Source organism: Mobula hypostoma, chromosome 5 (assembly GCF_963921235.1).
Source record: "Mobula hypostoma chromosome 5, sMobHyp1.1, whole genome shotgun sequence".
Lineage (NCBI taxonomy): Eukaryota > Metazoa > Chordata > Chondrichthyes > Myliobatiformes > Myliobatidae > Mobula > Mobula hypostoma.
This window is the reverse complement of record NC_086101.1, coordinates 18,788,238-18,807,530: the sequence shown is the minus strand read 5'-3', so window position 1 is coordinate 18,807,530 and position 19,293 is coordinate 18,788,238. Positions and strand designations below refer to the sequence as shown.

At 47.6% G+C, this 19,293-nt stretch overlaps 1 protein-coding gene across 1 annotated transcript in view; it reads right to left on the bottom strand.

Moving 5' to 3' along the window:
• gtf2h4 (general transcription factor IIH, polypeptide 4) overlaps window positions 1–19,293 on the bottom strand; it is a 141,790-nt gene that overhangs the window by 95,874 nt on the left and 26,623 nt on the right. The window contains exons 3-4 of the mRNA XM_063048137.1: window positions 14,758–14,881; window positions 11,540–11,644 (exon numbers count right to left, since the gene is read on the bottom strand). Of these exons, the coding sequence (XP_062904207.1) occupies window positions 11,540–11,644; window positions 14,758–14,870 (218 nt within the window). The 5' untranslated portion in view covers window positions 14,871–14,881. The remainder of the gene's footprint in view (window positions 1–11,539; window positions 11,645–14,757; window positions 14,882–19,293) is intronic.

Below are 19,293 nucleotides of genomic sequence, written 5' to 3'. Positions count from 1 at the left end.
TTCACCTTATTGTTCACCTGCACTGCAACTTTCTCTGTAGCTGCTGCACTTTATTCTGACTGATCTTGCACTATCTGAATGCACTGCATCTGACTTGATCTGTATGCAAGGCAAGCTTTTCACTGTGACAAGAGTAAACCAAGCTCTATTTCAATGCAGTGAAATCCAGACAAATGGTGCCATATGCAAGCATATCTAGATAGCCAAAAAAAGTCAAGTTTATTGTCATTTAAATATATACATGTATACCGTAAAATTAGGCATTAGGTATTGTAGGTGTCACCCCCTGGTAAGCTTCAGGCTTGCTCAGCTGGCTTTCGCCTAGGGGGAGCAGCCTTCGGCCCCGCCAAACTGGGTAATCAAGTTTGTGTAGATGCTGTGTGATGTGCCCCACCCCGCCAAATAACAGACAGTACACCATATGCGATTAAATGATTACAATTTATAGATATTACTAGAACTATGTAATTATTAGAGATAAAATATCAAAGGAAAATAAAAGGCGCCAAACTTATCAAAGATCAACACTTCGTGGACAACAGTTGGAGCTCAATGAACGGGGTCTTCTTTCCACCATTTGATCCCTTCCGACCACCTCCACCCGCCGCCTGGGACCAACCACGGTGGTTGACCAGACGCTCCACACGAGTCTGTCTTCGTCTCCTCTCCTTGCCGAAGACCCTAGGCCTCGGACTCCCGCTCGGGGTCCGTCCCGTCGGCCAGCTTACAGCATTGCGTCTTCTCCCTCCGTCCCCATCGCCCCTTCTCCGCCATAAACCCGCGCAACACAATAGCCTACAGACACACAAGAAAGAATAACACCTATCCCAATTATCAATTCCCTCTCTTATCAATAATATAACCCCAAACAAGCAGAGAGAAAGAGAGAACTCCTTAAATCGCAGTTATTTCAGAAAAGCCATTTTAATTATAACATAACAAAAAAGCCATTTTGATTAGCCTACGCAGTAATATGAAAGAAGAAACCCCTTACACAGGGTATAGGACAAATTATCCGGAGACAGTTTGAATGCGATGTGGCAGGGAGTTCGGAAGCCTATCGGCCTGAGAGAAGAAGCTGTTTCTCCTCATGACCGTTCTTGTCTTTATGCATCAGAGTCTCCTGTCTGATGGTAGAAAGTCAAAGAGGAAGCTGGATGGATGGGTGGATACTAAGGGCCCTGCGTACGCAGCGCTCCTGATAAGTATCCTCGATGGATGGTAAGGAGACTGCTATGATCCTCTCAGGCGCTCTCACAGTCCTTTGTAGAGACTTCCAGTTCGTTGCTTGGCTGCTCCCATACCAGGTGGAGGTGCGGCTTGTCAGGATGATCTCAATGGTGCTCCTGTAAAATTCAGTTAAGATGGAGAAGGGGGAGCCTCACTGACTTCAATCTCCTCAGAAAGGAATGCAGATTAGTGTTAATAGTTACAGTGCTGGGAGATACTACGCAAGAGCAATGACAAGGTAGACTGAGAGGTCAAGAGTCACACGTAGCTTGAACTGACACAAGGGAGACAGAGACACAGCATGAAACAGCCCACGTGACCTGGTCTTCCCTGCATACACTGAGCGGTGCTAGGGTGGTGAAATGTCCCAACTTGGACACTAGAGAAATTAACAGCACTTAACTTTGTCTGCCCACACAAAGTAGAAAGCAATTTTTCTTCTGAATGTCGTATATCTGACACTCTGTGCCTGTGATGCTGCTGAAAATAAGTTTTTCATTGCACCTGTACACAGATGTACTTGGCAAGATGTCAATTTGATGATCGAGGCCCAGAGGTCGGCAACTATGGAGGTTGAAGCCCCAAGGTCGGCGGATCTGGAGTTTGGAGGTCCAATGCAAGTCTGGAGTCTCAGTCCAGAGCTCAGAGACCCACAGGTAGCCTGCCCTGGGGTTGGAGGGTTAGAGGCCGATCTGTGTGGGTGTGGGGGTGGGGGGAAGAAGGGATGGATAAGGCTTTATTTTGTTGTTATTGCTTGTTGGATGCTGAACATTACGGGCATGCTATGTTGCCACAAGAGTGTTTAGCGACACTTATCACCTGCCCACCACACATCCTCAGGTTGTGTTGGTCGTTAACTCAAATGACGCATTACACAGTGTGAATCTGAGTCCGAATCTAATGTCACCATTGCAACACAGTGGCAAGAAGCTGAAGTTATGTCACAAGTGAGACTAGATGTTTTGGTGTTCATGTGACAAATAAATAAATAAATAAATAAATCTATCTATCTCTCTCTTCCCTGCGGGAATCACTTGCACCAATCCGGAATCTCTTTAAGGCTTGAAGGGGACAAATGCCATACAACACTTGCTCTGATACCAGGGTCCTTGCTTGGGCATCAATGTAAGATTTGATGAAGTGAATGTCAATGATCCACACCAAATTCAATCTGGGTTGGATCAGTTAAGTCCACTTGTCCACACACAAAGTTTGTAAAATGATAATTACCAACACTAAAACAGATAATACTCTAATTTGAAACAAGAGCATATGCTGAAAGGGGTTTTGGCTCGAAACGTCAACTGTACTCTTTTCCTAGATGCTGCCTGGCCTGCTGAGTTCCTCCAGCATTTTGTGTGCATTGCTCAAATATGTTGATTTTATTTTTCCAAAGCTGGAAAAAGAACACGAACACCAGTGATATGGGCGGGGGGGGGGGAGAGAAATAGGAGGGGAAAGCATGCACAGACTTCCTCATCTGGCTGCCGTAGAACACTGTTCCACCTCCAGCGAGGCTGCGGAGTCAGGAGGCACAAGAGATTCTGCAGATGCTGGGAACCTGCGGCACACCAGCTCAATAGGAAAGGTGCCATTCAACTAGAAAGTGTACAAAGGGAATTACAGGGATGTTCCAGTAAGATGGCGGCACACTCAGACACAGCAGCCTTTCTGAGTCTAATGAAAGGTGTAATTGTTTGTATTTAAATATTCTTTGCATTCGCAAGACACTGTAGGATATTAAAAATACCAAGTACTCTAGGTCTACCTCACGACTGAGTTGCTGGATAACGGTGGAGGTGGACTTGCTGTTACTGTGCACCGTGCTGCAGCCACCCAGGGAAAAAGGCATCAGCGACACTGCACGGAGGTGTACGCCATCCGAAGGATGGTGTGGGACGTTAGGTTGTAATCACAAGACGCTGTTGGATATCGGTAATGTAGTATGCTGGAAGTTCAGTTCACTGACTCACTGGCGAGACTGACGTCGGGGGAGCTGCGCAGCCTTGGTTGTGACGTGGAGCAGCCCCTCATTCACGGTCAGGATCACCTGTTGCTGACGCCGGAGCTGGTTGTGTGTCGCCAGATTCCACGCTAGGTTGGGAGCTGGCCCCTCCAGCACAGAGAGGCTGGATTCCCTTCGTCTGCGGCTGCAGCGGGCTGCTCCAGGACCATCAATCTACGGGTCATGATACTCAGAGACCTGGGCTATACCACTGCTTGTTAACATTATTTTTTGTTAGGGTGCTTTTCTGCTATCCTAATTATACGTGCTGTGTGCTGTTTGCTGTGTGTGACCCCAGAGGAATGGTGTTTCGTTTGACAATTAAACTTGAGCCTGAACACATTGCCGGAACCCAAGAGGTTGAGCAGGTTGGGACTTTTCTCATTGCAGTGCAGGAGAATGAGAGGTGATCTTACAGAGTATAAAATCAGGAGTGGCATAGAGTGGGTTAATACATAGTCTTTCTCCCCTCCCCCAGACTTGAGGAAGCAAGAACAAGAGAGAGGGCAGAAGTTTAAGGCGAGAGTGGAGAAATTTAACAGGAAACACTGGCAACCTTTTCCGCCAGGGAGTGACCACTATCTGGAATGAGCTTCCTGAGGCAGATACACTAACATTTAAAGGTACATGGCTAGGAAAAGTTGAAAGGGATATGGGCCAAATGCAGGCAAATAGGACTGGCTTAGATGGGCACCTTAGTTAGGCTTACTGGCCCATTTTCATGCTATGAGTATAACACACAAAATGCTTGAGAAACTGAGTGGGTCAGGCAGCATCCATTGAGAGCACCACCCTGCCCTCCTGAGCAGTTACTGACCAGCTCTGTGTGACCCACCACCACACTGTGTAACCCATGGCCAGCTCTGTGGAACCCACCGCCACACTGTGTAACCCACCGCCACACTGCGCAACCCACCGCCACACTGCGCAACCCACGACCAGCGCTGCATAACCCACCGCCACACTGCGCGACCCACCGCCACACTGCGTGACCCACGACCAGCGCTGTGTAACCCACGACCAGCGCTGCATAACCCACTGCCACACTGCGCGACCCACCGCCACACTGCGTGACCCACGACCAGCGCTGTGTAACCCACCGCCACCGCTGTGTGACCCACCGCCACCGCTGTGCGACCCACTGCCACCGCTGCGCGACCCACCGCCACGCGACCCACCACCACCGCTGCGCGACCCACCGCCACCGCTGCGCGACCCACCGCCACACTGTGTAACCCGCCACAACACTGTCTGATCAAGCTGAACACATGCTGGTGAACATCACTGACGTGTGCTGCTCCATCTGTGTCACACACACGCACCACACCAGGCAGCCACAGGGTCCTGTCCAGCTGAGTGTTTCCCCTCCCCTCCATCTGATCTTTCAGAATCAATGTGATGTAGTCGAGATATAGCTCATGCATTCTGCTTCCCCCTCTGGGACCGGGCGGGACAGTGGATCACACACTGTCCCCTCCCCCCCCCGGACTGGGCGGGACAGTGGGTCACACACTGTCCCCTCCCCCCCCCGGACTGGGCGGGACAGTGGGTCACACACTGTCCCCTCCCCCCCCCAGGACCGGGCGGGGCAGTGGGTCACACACTGTCCCCTCCCCCCCCCCCCAGGACTGGGCAGGACAGTGGGTCACACACTGTCCCCTCCCCCCCCCCCAGGACCGGGCGGGACAGTGGGTCACACACTGTCCCCTCCCCCCCCAGGACTGGGCGGGACAGTGGGTCACACACTGTCCCCTCCCCTCCTCTGGGACCGGGCGGGGCAGTGGGTCACACACTGTCCCCTTCCCCCCCGCCCCCCAGGACTGGGCAGGACAGTGGGTCACACACTGTCCTCTCTCCCTCTGGGACCGGGTGGGGTAGTGGGTCACACACTGTCCTCTCTCCCTCTGGGACCAGGTGGGGTAGTGGGTCACACACTGTCCCCTCTCCCCCTCTGGGATTGGGCGGGGTAGTGGGTCACACACTGTCCCCTCCCCCCCCAGGACTGGGCAGGACAGTGGGTCACACACTGTCCCCTCCCCTCCTCTGGGACCGGGCGGGGCAGTGGGTCACACACTGTCCCCTCCCCCCCCCCCCAGGACTGGGCAGGACAGTGGGTCACACACTGTCCTCTCTCCCTCTGGGACCGGGTGGGGTAGTGGGTCACACACTGTCCTCTCCCCCTCTGGGACAGGGCGGGGTAGCGGGTCACATACTGTCCTCTCTCCCTCTGGGACCAGGCAGGGTAGTGGGTCACACACTGTCCCCTCCCCCACCCCCGAGCAGAATGGGGCAGTGCGTTTCACACTCCGGGACTGGGTGGGTAGTGAATCACACACTGTTCTTTCGCACCCACAGATGTTGCCAGACCCACCGAGCTCCCCCAGCAGTTTGGAGCCCCCGTCAGTGCAGACGTCACCGGGGAATGAGTGCAGAGTGGGGGATGTGAGCCCACAGCCTTAGGAGACATGAGTGGTGGGAGGAGGGAAGAGGAATGTGTGGGGTGCGGCTAAAGTGTAAACAGTACACTCCATAAGACACAGGAGCTGAATTAGGCCATTTGGCCCATCCAGTCTGCACCACCATTTCATCATGGGCGAATTCATTTCCCTCTCAACCCCATCTCCCAACCTTTTTCCTGTGACCTGTCTAATTAAGAACCTATCAAACCTCTGCCTAAGTACACCCAATGAAGTGGCCTCCACAGCCATCTGTGGCAACGAGTTAGACAGGCTCACCGTCTTCTGGCTCAAGAAATCCCTCACCTCTGTTACCCTGAGGTTATACCCTCTGGTCCTAGACTCTCCCACCATAGGAGACATCCTCTCTATCCAGGAGTTTGAACATTCGGTAGATTTCAATGAGATGCTTTCTCATTCTTCTAAATTCCAGCAAGTAGAGGCACAGCACTATTAATTGTTCCTCATACAATGTGCCTTTCACTCCCAGAATCATTCTCGTGAATCTGCTCTGAACCCTCTCCAATGCCAGCACATCCTTTGTTAGATAAGGGGCCTAAAACTGTTCACAATACTCCAAGTGAGGCCTCACCAATGCCTTATAAAGCCTCAACATTACATCCTTGCTTTTATATTCAAGTCCTCACGAAATGAATTTTAACATTGCATTTGCCTGCAAATTACCCACATAAAGACTCCCATGTCCCTTTGCAACTCAGATTTTTGAATTTTCTCCGTTTAGAAAATAGTATTTGCTTTTATTCTTTCTACCAAAGTGTATCACCATACACTTCCCGACCCTGTATTCCATTTGCCACTTCTCCTAATCTCTCCAAATCCTTCTGCAGCCTCCCTGCTTCAACTCTACTTGTCCCTCTCACTACCCATCTTTGTATCGTCTGCAAACTTCGCCACAATTCCATCATCCAAATCATTAGCTTACAATGTACAAAAGCAGTCCCAACACAGGCCCCTGTGGAACACCACAGGCAACCAGTCAGAAAAGGCTCCTATTATTCAGCCTTTGCCTCCTGCCACTCAGCCAACGTGCCATCCATGTGCTCTATTCACTCCGGAGCGTCGAACCTCCTTTATTAACACATCTTGCATTGAGTGGTGTGATCGTATTGCCCCAGCCCTCCTTACCACTTCATCATCAGCTGCACTGAGTAAACAGTACTAACCAGTTGTAATCAATACAGAGCAAGCCTGCCATTAGTTTCCAGCAGAAGGTGTTCGGTGAGTTACACTTTTCCAATGACATTGCTTAATCATCTCCAGTTTGTGTCAGGTTACAGACTGCATTGCTCAGAATGGACTGCGGCAAACATCTGATAGGTGTCCAGATAATTATTGCTTCCAATTTCACTCTAGGGAAGCTCAAAGTAAGGCTGAGGAATGGTACCTCTGGACAAATTATATCCTTGCAAGATCAATATTAAGGTCAAAATTACAGATAATGATCCTACCATTCTGCATTTACACTGCTGGGCCCCTCCGTATCTGCAGTGGCAGAGGGAGAGGCACTGGCACAGCTAGTGCTTCATAGCTCCAGTAATTCAGATTCAATGCCCACCTCCGGTGCCCTCTGTGTGGAGTATGCACATTCTGCATGGAACTATGTGGGTTTACACCCCCCCCATCCCCTGGCCAACACACACCAAAAAAAGTGTAGGTATGTGGGTAAATTCAAATTCAATTTCATGTTTAATTATCACTCAAGCATTCATTAATACAACCAAATGAAACACCGTTCCTCTGGGGCCAAGGTGTAAAACATACACAGCACTTTCGAAATAGTGAACGAAAAAAACTTAGTCACAAAAAAAACACATACATACATAGCCCAAACGATATGTCGCACAAATTAATGGTACAGTTCTTTGCTATGCGCAGACACTGGCAATCCAGCCTGACCCTCCATGATCAAACACTGGAGACCAGTCTTCATCTGAGCATGGACGCCAAGCTACATTGCCTCAACCTATGCTGCAGCAGCAGGCAAGCCCACGGCTCGAGGCCTAGACCTCACCACAACTGAGGCCATGCAGTTGCCTCGCTGTCCGTCAATTAACCAAAGAAGGGAAGGAAACAAGCCTGTGGCATCTCTCATTAGCAATGCCCAACAGGGTTTTGTGATCGCAAAGGAATCATCCAGGTCAATCAGCCACGGTCACACTGAACACCGCCATCATGCACCGATGGCCCCCGCCACACTGTCTGCACCAAGGTCAGCTCCTGTGACACTCCGGCTAGCTCTGCCGACACCAAGTCCAGCTGCTCCAATCAGCAAGCAGCACTCGAAGCTCAGCACCATCTTGCAACTGTCAAAAAGATTTTTAACAAAGAAAAAACAAAACACCTTTGGTTCACCCCTGAGAGATCAGTGAGTCTGAACTCACCACCATCTTACCAGTAAGTAGTGTACATGGGTGCTTTGAGTCAGTCACACAGCAGGGAAACAGGCCCATCGGCCCAACCAAGATGCCCCATCAAGCTAGCCCAACTTTTCAGCATTTCACCCACAACTTAAACCTTTCCAATTCACGTATCTATCCAGATGTTTATTTTTTGAAAGAGTTGTTATTGTACCTGTGGCAGCACATTCCACATAGATACCACCCTTTGTGGAAAAAAACTGACCCTCAAGTTCCTTTTCAATCTTTCTCCTCTCACCTTAAATCCTTGCTGTCCAGTCTGCGATACCCCAATTCTGGGGAAAAGACTCGAGTGCATTCACCCTATCCGTGCTCCTCATGACTGTGTACATATCGATAAGATCTGCTTGAGGGTCAGCACGGGAATAGTGCCTGACCCTGTGCTGTTAAACTCCATGCCTGTTTCTAAAGCAGTGCTTTTCACCTTACACTGCCAAGCCTTTGGTCATGTATTGGGGAGGCACGGTTGGGTAGTGGTTTGCGCAATTTCTTCACTAATGGGGGTTCAATTCCCACTGGTGTCTGCGAGGAGTTTGTGAGTTCTCGTCGTGTGGCTTTCTTCTGCGCGCTGTGGATTCCTCCCACATTCTACACACGTAAGGTTAGGCTAGTGAGTTGTGCACACTGGAAGTGTAGCAACACTTTACAGGCTGCCCCAAGCACAATTCTCTCTGATTTGCTTTGACACAAATGACACATTTCACAGGATGCTTCAATGTACAGGTGACATCTTTTCCATCTTCTTCCTCATATTGTGCTCCCATTACTCCCTCCCACCCACTTCCTCCATGTCAGGAAACTTTTTGATACTAGGACATTGACTTTTCTCTTAGTCTGCTTGGCCTACTAATACATCCAGCATGGTTAGGGGTTTTGCATTTGTAGTAAGGGTTCAATAAGGTTATCTCTACTTTGTTCCTCAACATACTTTCTTTATCTTTATCCACAATCCTTCAGTTCTCTCAAAATTCAAAAAAGCTTTCTCAACTCTAAAGCTAGACATCAAGGTGAGTTAAAAAGAAAAATACAATTCATGATTCTCTCATCAGCAATTCAGTGCTGCAGAATGCAAAGCTGAGTCATCAACATGTACATCAAGAAAGGAGAGTTGAAAAGTAATTTTCTGTTGATTTAGTTACCATTTTCTCTGCCACAAATATTCCCTGAGAGGGAGATCTATTCTGCATCTCACATTTTTGGGCAGTGAATCTGTAAATTCTGTAGGGTTGAATTTCTATGAAAAGAGTTACTTTTCTTGTCATTTGACTTTCCTAGGCTTGCTTTATTTTTTATATAATCACCTATTTCCACTCTTTGGCCACTTTACTTGATACCTCATGTACCTGTGTCATGGTCTTCTGCTGCTGTAGCCCTTCCACTTGAGGTTTGACATCTTGTGAGTTCAGAGATGCTCTTCTGCACACCACTGTTGTAAAGCTTGGTTATTTCACTCTCCTGTCAGCTTGAACTAGTCTGGCCATTCTCCTCGCACCTCTCTCACTAACAAGGCTTTTACACCCACAGATAGTTTTTTGCTTTCTTGCACCATTTTCTGTACACTCTCGAGACTTGCGCGTGAAAATCCAAAGAGCTCAGCAGTTTCTGAGATACTCAAACCAACAATCATTCCATGGCCAAAGTCACATAGATCACATTTCTTCCCCATTCTGATGATTGGTCTGATCAACAACTGAACCTCTTGACCATGTCTGCATGCTTTTATGCACTGAGTTGCTGCCAAGTGATTGGCTGATTAGACATTTGCATTAATGAGCAGATGTATACATGTAAAGTGGCCACCGAGGGTACATGTAATTCTTCAGTGAATTTTCCAGTACTTGTGGTATGATTGCTTCTGTATTTTTCTAAGCTTTGAAAAGCTTCTTAGTTTTTCTCCAGCAGCTGTCAAGCCTCTTGAATTTGGCTATTTTATAGATTAATTGTTATCACTGGAGTTTTGTTTATTTCGAGTCTGAGTCTGAAACGACGACTTCTTTATCTTTGTCTTTACTTGTTCATTCTTCATTCTTGTTTCTACTTAATAAAATGACCGTATGTAACAAGTTTTAAGCCGCATTCTTGAATCTAAACATCTGGATCGCAAAATCACCAGGAGTCAACGGGGGTTGCCTAGCAACTTATTTAGGTCCAAGGTAGATGCAGCCCACAGATAATCCTGCAGAGCTGAACTGCTGATGGTACAGTTATAAATCTTATTACTTTTTAAATTTGTCTTAATTTCTAGTTTTAGAGTTGAGTGAGATTTTTAGATTTTGGGAGAATCAAGGATTATTGATAACAGGAAAGAAAGCAAGTTGAGGACAAAGTTAACATTTTTGAACACCAGGAGAGACCCAGGAGGGCATTTGGCTGACTCTAGGTCCTCTGCACACATTATAAATTTTAGTTTAACGGAGTTGAGGCATCTGATAGGGGAAATATAGATGCAAGGCAGCACAGTGTTGCTGTCAGAGGAACCACTGCCTCACAGCACCAGGGATCTGCGTTCAGTCCTGACCTCTGGCACCACGTATTAAGTTTGCATGTTCTACCTGTAACCACATGGATTTCCCCTGGGTGCTCCACTTTCTTCCTATGACCCAAAAACAAGCGGGTTTGTGGGTTACCTGCCTGTGTAACTTGCCCCAGTGCACAGGTGAGTTTAGGAATCTGTGTGGTAGTTACAGTCATACAGTTACACAGCATGGGAATAGTCCCTTTGGCCCATCTTATCCATACTGACCTACATTTCCATTTACCCACCTTCCGCTAAACCTTTCCTGCCCATCTACTTGTCCCAGTTCCTTTGAAATGTTGTTAATGTACCTGCCTCTTTCCATATACTGTGCACCCACCACAGCAACGTTTTCCCCTCAGGATCATATTAAATTTCTCGCCCTCTCACCTTAAACCTGTGCCCTCTAGTTCTTGATTCCCCACCTTGGGAAAAAGGACTGCGCTCGTTCACTCTATCCCTCCGCCCTTCATGAATTTGTACACCTCTGTTCTGTCAGATCACCCTTCATTCTCCAACACTCCAGTGAATTAAGTCCCAGCCTTTTCAACCTCTCTTCATAACACGGTCCTTCCGAGCCCTGGCAACTTTCTCACAGATCTCCTCCACGCTTCTTTCAGCTTTGGGGCATCTTTACTACAGCAGGTTGACCAAAACTGAGCACAATATTACAAAGATGGTCTCATCAGCATCTTGTACCATAACTGTGGTTAATGACTGGTGGTCAGCACAGACTCAGAGGGCTTGAGGGCCTGTTTCTTCAGAAAAACCTTCTCTTGAAGCCGGTTTCCCCAATGACACAGAGGAAACTTCCTTCAAGGGAAGGCATTTCTGCTCCAACCTGTCAAGTCACAGCGTGACGATAGTTGTGGCAGTGAGTGTGGTGGAACTATACCGTTGGCTATCCTTCTTCACCCAGAAGGCGATGCCAGCCTGGGGCAAGGGCTGATCCAGGAACAGCAGTCGCATCACGTAGTTCCGAGCCAGCTCCGGCAGTTCCCTGAGAAAGGGAAGGAAAAGGAAGCATTTAGTACGGCAGGAGCACTCCTACCACAACACTGGACTGGACACAGCCAGGAAGGAGGAGCACAGGGACCCGTTACACATTTGGCCTGATACTCAGCTCCCTGTTGTCTTCTCTCCATGTTGGCAGGATACTGTGATGTTGTCCTTTTGGGAACTCCAGCATTTACCCCGGACCCCTCAACAGTCTGTTCACCGCTGTCCTTCCCTCCCCCTACCGCTGCACCCCTCCCAGGTCTCACTCCTGCACAAATGCATCCTACCCTATCTTATTCACCCAACACCTTCCCGAGTCTTATCATCCCTTCATTTAACTCCTTCCCTCCCACTACACCCTTCCCAAGTCTCACTCCATCGTACCCATCCCGAGTTTATTCACTCCCGCACTTAAATCCTTCCTTCCCAAACCCTAACACCCCCACCTTCGAGCTTTCTAGGGTGGAAATTTCACACGAGGTTTACTTTGCCGTGGGGCGCGCTGGGGTTGCATGTGCATGGTTGTGTCAGTCAGCCGGGAAAGGACACCACTGAGTTTCGATGTCTCCAGTTTCTAGGAGACCAGGTGTCAGCTACTCCACAGGTTAATGTTCTCCCATTGTTACTTCCCATCTTCGGTACACAATGGTGGGCAGTGCCTGCCACGGTGCTGTGGTGTGTGCTACAAGCTAGCCCAGGTTCAACTCCAGCATCTTGAATTCAGGTTTTCTAGAGTGGGGCAATGTAATTTTACCCAGCATGTGGTTGGGCACCTGGGTCAGCACTGACCAGTTGGGCAAAGGGTCTGACTCTGTGCTATAGGACTCCAGGACTCTATGACCCCTAGATGAGAGATCGGTGAGATGGCATCATTTTCACTGTCCTGAAGAGCGGTCTTGGCCCGAAATGCCCACTGTTTATTCAGTTCCAAAGATGCTGCCTGACCTGCTGAGTTCCTCTAGCATTTCGTGCCTGTTGCTTTGAATTTTCAGCATCTGCAGACTTCCTTGTGCTTATCATTTTAATTGTGCTGCACCTCCAGGTGCAGAGCAGTCACTATCACTACACTAGGCTCAGTACTGCCTCCACTTCTCAGAAGACTAAAGAAATACCCCATGTCCCCTTCGACTCTTACCATTCTATCTGGATGCATAATGGTTTGGTACGACAACCGGAAGAAACTGCAGAGAGTTGTGGGCACAACTCAGCACATCGTGGAAACCAGCCTCCCCTCCATCGACTCTCGCTGCCTCAGTAAAGCAGCCAGCATCATCAAAGAGCCCACCCACCCACCCCGGCACTCCCTCTTCCCTCATCGGGGAGAAGACGCAAAAGCCTGAAAACACGTACCACCAGGCTCAAGGACAACTTCTACCAGACTCTTGTGATGATAAGATGGTCGTTTGACCTCACAATCTATCATGTTATGATCTCTCACCATAGTGTCTATTTGCCCTGCACTTTCTCTGTGGCTTTTACACTGTATTCTGCATTGTCACTGTTTTAGCTTGTTCTGGCTAAGGTGGCTTTGGGCCTGTATTTGCTGAGGTTTAGAAGGATGAGAGAGGATCTCACTGAAACCTACTGAATATTGAAAATCCAATAGTGGGAGAGTATACTTCCAGAGCGCACAGCCTCAGAATAGAAAAACATCTCTTTAGAATATAGATGAAGAAGAATTTCTTTAGCCGGAGGTGGTGAATCTGTGGCTGTGGAGGGCAAGTAGAGGTTGACAGATCCTTGATAAGTAAGGATGTCAAAGGTACCATAGAGAAGACAGGAGAATGGGGCTGAGAGGAATAATAAATCAGCTAATGGCCATATTCTGCTCCTGTCTTATGGAAGTACCATCCAGTGTAAACTTCATACATCACTGTAATCATACTTAGTATAACCATGTTACACTCACTATAACCACACTGGGCCCACTGTAACTGCACCACTCCCACTGTAATCAAGCAGTGCCCACTGAAATCAGGCCGTGCCCACTATAACTGCGCCACCCCCACTGTAATCAGACCGTGCCCACTGTAACTGCACCATCCCCACTGTAATCAGACCGTGCCCACTGTAACTGCACCACTTCCACTGTAATCAAGCAGTGCCCGCTGAAATCAGGCCGTGCCCACTATAACTGCGCCACCCCCACTGTAATCAGACCGTGCCCACTGTAACTGCACCATCCCCACTGTAATCAGACCATGCCCACTGTAACTGCACCATCCCCACTACAATCAGACTGTGCCCACTTTAACTGCACCATCCCCACTGTAATCAGACTGTGCCCACTGTAATCAGGCAGTGCCCACTGAAACTGCACCATGCCCACTGTAATCAGGTCGTGCCCACTGTAATCAGGCAGTGCCCACTGTAACTGCACCATCCTCACTGTAATCAGACCGCGCCCACTGTAACTGCACCATCCCCACTGTAATCAGATCGCGCCCACTGTAATCAGACTGTGCCCACTGTAACTGCACCATCCCCACTGTAATCAGACCGTGCCCACTGTAACTGCACCATCCCCACTGTAATCAGACTGTGCCCACTATAACAGCACCATCCCCACTGTAACTGCACCATCCCCACTACAATCAGACCGTGCCCACTGTAACTGCACCATCCCCACTGTAATCAGACCGGGCCCACTATAACTGCACTATTCCCACTACAATCAGACCGTGCCCACTATAACTGCACCATCCCCACTACAATCAGACCGTGCCCACTGTAACTGCACCATCCCCACTGTAATCAGACCGTGCCCACTATAACTGCACCATCCCCACTACAATCAGACCGTGCCCACTATAACTGCACCATCCCCACTACAATCAGACCGTGCCCACTATAACTGCACCATCCCCACTACAATCAGACCGTGCCCACTGTAACTGCACCATCCCCACTGTAATCAGACCGTGCCCACTATAACTGCACCATCCGCACTACAATCAGACCGTGCCCACTGTAACTGCACCATCCCCACTGTAATCAGACCGTGCCCACTATAACTGCACCATCCCCACTGTAATCAGACCGTGCCCACTGTGACTGGGTCATTGTAACTGTGTACTGGCTGCACCACGCCCACTATGACCGACTGCGTCTTACCTGAAGACGGCCAGGCAGGTGGCCGGGTGATTGTACAGCTTGTCGAGGATGGCCGGGCTGAGACTCCTCATGTACTCATGGAGGTTCTTGCACTTCAGCTTCTCCTGCTGCATGGTTGGCCCGGCTGCAGGCAGGGAGAGAGGGAAGGGGGAGGCGGGAGAAAGAGCCAGGTTAGCAAGCAGCGGCTGTGAAGGCGAAATCCAGTGCCTGTTCCCAGTAACATTACATCACCCTGGGCAGCACATAGAAGCTGATAGAGCCGCTGCCTCACAGACCCGGAGTTCAATTCTGACCCCTATGGAGTTTCCACCTTCCCCCATTGGGCCGTGAGGGCTGCACTCCTATCTTCCTGGTTGGGAGCAATATTCCCTCTAAGTTGTGCGGGTGCGTAGCTATGCAGAAACTGAAATACTCCCGGGCACATAGCCTTTGTTACTGCACAGCTGGAGTTTTCTTTTATATAATGTCAATATAATTTTAAAATTATGCTAAATAATTTTGAAAACTCTGTTAATATATTCATGATATACCCTGTAATTGTGTTCATGAATATAATCCATAAATTTTCTAAATAATAAATGCACAACCATTACTTTGTAACATTTTAGAGCTTCAACGTATTTACATTGCCAGTGTTTCAAGTTACACCACTATTACAAATTGTAACAATAAACACAGAATGGAAGTCGGTAGCTTATTGTTAATAAACTGTTCACCCACGGTTTATTGTTCAGTTTAGCTTCCAAGTCGTGTTAAAGTTTCCCGCTCAGAACAATGGGTGGGCCACGCAGCTATAAAAAAAAAATTAGCGGGAATGTTGGCTGGGAGGTTAATTTTCTGCTGTAAATCGCTCTGACTGTGCAGGCGAGTGGTGGAATTGGAAGGGAGATGTGAATTTCGGGTGAACAAAACGAGATTAGTGTAAAATTGATGCTTTGCTGCATGCTTGAGTGCTCGGTGAGGGGTGCTAATGCTTTTTTTTTGCTGGTGGGGGAGGGGGGATCGTTGCTTTGCTGCTGCTTCTGCATGGGAGGGGGGAGTTCAGGGCTTTGGGGTTCTAACATTTAACTGTCATTCATTCTTTGGGGCACTCCTCTGTTTTTGCAGATGGTTGCGAAGAAAAAGTATTTCAGGATGTATATTGTATGCATTTCTCTGTCATTCAATGTACCTTTGAAAATCAACATCAATGGGTGCTTGATAGCCAACATGGACTAGACTGGCTGAATGTCCTTTCTCGTGCAATATGATCCCATGGGTTCACCCAGGAGGTCAGAGGTTAACCACAAACACCCTACAGTGAGATCCATGGACAGTGCCCATTTCCTAGTTAACCCACACCACCTTTGCTTAGGGAATGAGGAAGGTATAGAAGTCTCTGTAACAGGGTGCAGTTGAGGTGAAAGTGGAGAGGCACTTCAAAAGTTTAAAGTAAATGCATTATGAAAGTGCATATATGTCACCATATATGACCCAAGATACATTTTCTTGCGGGCATTCACAGTAAACACAAAGAAACACTGTAGACTCAATGAAAAATTATAAAGACGGATGTGCAAAAGACAACCAATGTGCAAAAGACAACAAATTGTGCAAATACAAAAAAAGAAGAAATAATAACAATGGCAATAAATGTCAAGAACGTGAGATGAAGAGACCTTGAAAATGAGTCTGTAGGTTGTGGAATCAGTTTGGTGTTGGGCTGAGTGAAGTTATCCCCTCTGGTACAAGAGCCTGATGTTTGAGGGGTAATAACTGTTCCTGAACCTAGTGGAAAGGGAAATCACACAAAATGCTGGAGGAACTCAGCAGGTCAGGCAAAGTCATTGGGTGTATTTAAGGCAGAGATTGATAGGTATCTGAGTAGCCAGGGCATCAAAGGTTATGGTGAGAAGGCGGGGCAGTGGGACTAAATAGGATAAAATGGATTAGCTCATGATAAAATGGCGGAGCAGACTCGATGGGCCGAATGGCCTACTTCTGCTCCTTTGTCTTATGGTCATTTATGGCAGGGACTTAACAGTCGGCGCTTCAGGCCGAGATCCTCCATCTGGATTCCTAATGAGGGTCTCGGCTCAAAACGCTGACTGTTTATTCACTTCCCTAAATGCTGCCTGACTTGCTGAGTTCCTCCAGTATTTTACGTGTGTTGCTCAAGATTTCCAGCATCTGCAGTAATCTCTTTGTGTCTGTGAGGCACTTAAGAGGAAGCTGAGGGAAAAAGGCAGAGAAAAAGATTTAATGTCAACGGTGAAGCAGATTGCGAGCAACATTAAACCTGCTACAGACCAATCACAGATAACACCCCGCTTCCCAGCTACACAAGGACCCATAATAAATCCTTTGCCCTTTGGAAAGGAAAGAGATAAGACACGATGCGGCTCTTAAATATTATGTTAGTATTTGGAACTCATTTGTTTTTATTTGGCATTTACCCTATCGTGGGCCCAAAGATATGAGCGAGTCACAAATAGATCTAATCATGAATTCAGCAGATGCAGAGCGGGGAAAATTTGGAACCAGCTCCTAAAAGAGGTAGCTATGGTAAAAAGCAAAGCACATTTAAGGGGAAGCTACAATGCGTGAGGAAGATGGAGGAGGAGGAATGTGCTTGTCAGGATGAGATGAAAAGGGAAGGGAGGAGCTGGTGGTAACCATACAACATGTGCATTAGGCATACTTTGCAGATGTCTGTACTTGCCTTCACTGGCGGTCAAGAGGGATCTCTCGTTTAATTTGCTGCACTCTAATTAAGCAACTGTTAAATGTCAGCCTCATATAAAACTCAAATTATCTGCTTAAGCTCTTCCAGCAGCTCATGCAAGGGTTAGAGTACGACAGAGTGGTACCTTGTATCACACGGATAGTCCTGTAGTCAGTACAACTGTAGCGCAACTATCAGTGAGAAATGTCACTGATGAGGTGGCGTACAGCAGGAAGATTTAGCGGTATTGCAGCAACAACCGTACGCTCAACGTCAGTAAGATCAAAGAATCGATTGTAGACTTCAGAAAGAGTAAGACGAGGGCACACACCAGTCTTCATCAAGACATCAGTGGTGGAAAGGTCAAGCAGTTTCAAGTTTCTGGGTAACAAACTGGGTCCAGCATATCGATGCAGTTACAAAGAAGGCACGACAGTGGCTAATTTTAATTAGGAGTTTGAGGAGATTTGGTATGTCTCCAAAGACACTTGCAACTTTGTACATTCGTACCATGGACAGCATTCTAACTGGCTGTATTGCTGTCCGGTATTGGGGGCGGGGGGAACACTGCACAGGATCGAAATAAGCTGCAGAAAGTTGTGAAGTCAATCAGCTCCATCATGGGCACCAGCCTCCCCATCACCCATTCCGTCTCACTGCTGCCATCAGGTAGGAGGTACAGAGCCTGAAGGCAAACACTCAGCGATTCAGAAACAGCTTCTTCCCCTCTGTCATCAGATTTTTGAATAGATATCGAACCCATGAACACAACTTCTACATTTTTTTCTATTTTTGAACTACTTATTTAATTTAACTTTTAAAATATCTATTATATATATTAAATATATACATACACACACATACATAGTGTAATTTGTAGATTTTATTATGTATTCGTTACTATGCCACATTTAACAATGTATGCCGGTGATATTAAACCTGATTCTGCTTTTTGAGCACAAATACATGCAGCTGACACTATTTAGATAAAAACAGTTCACTCCATGTACAGTGTAGTTTTTAAAACGGCCTTGCAAGTGCATGCGACTGACTATAGCCAGAAACTGTTCGGCAACAGTCTCCTGTCCCAATTAAGTGGCATTGTGTCCCTAATGAATTAAGGGAATCCCAGCTATTTTCTTAATTAGTTATTTTTCTTTTAAGAGTTGTCCCAAATAAGCAATTGGTCCAATTAACCAGAATCCACTGTATTTCTTATTGTGACATATAGTAATTTTTAATGTCTTACACTGTACTGCTGCCACAAATCAACAAATTTCACAACATATGTCAATGATAACAAACTTCATTCTGACCGAAACTCACCAGTACTGCATCCTGGTATGACACGGGTCTAAACTTGCGTCCTCCAGTACTGCACCTCTGCATTACACAGGTATGGACTAGTCCTCACCAGTACAGTACTGGTATTACACAGTGACAGATCTGTACTTAGTATCACAATACTCCTGTGTTGCACTGGTGCAAGCCTTAACCGGCAGTATTCACCCCACTGTTTCTATAGAATACTTCCCAGGAGTAAACCCAGTGTTATAGAGTGACACATCTGTGCTCCACGCCTTTGCATCCCAAGTATGGGACAAAGCCCTCCTGATCATTTGTAAAATTATAGTAGTTAGACACAGTGGGGAAGAATTAAGGGTTAAAGAATTGTGCTGTTGGAGTGCAAAGTCCCCGTGCTTTGTTGCTCCAGCTCAGTGCGACATGGGTCTTTGGTTTTGTCGTTACCCTGGGAGACAGGACACATCTGCTTGAGAGATCGGGAACAAAGGCAAAGCAGGCCAAGTCTGCACGGTCATTAAGCTGCTGGA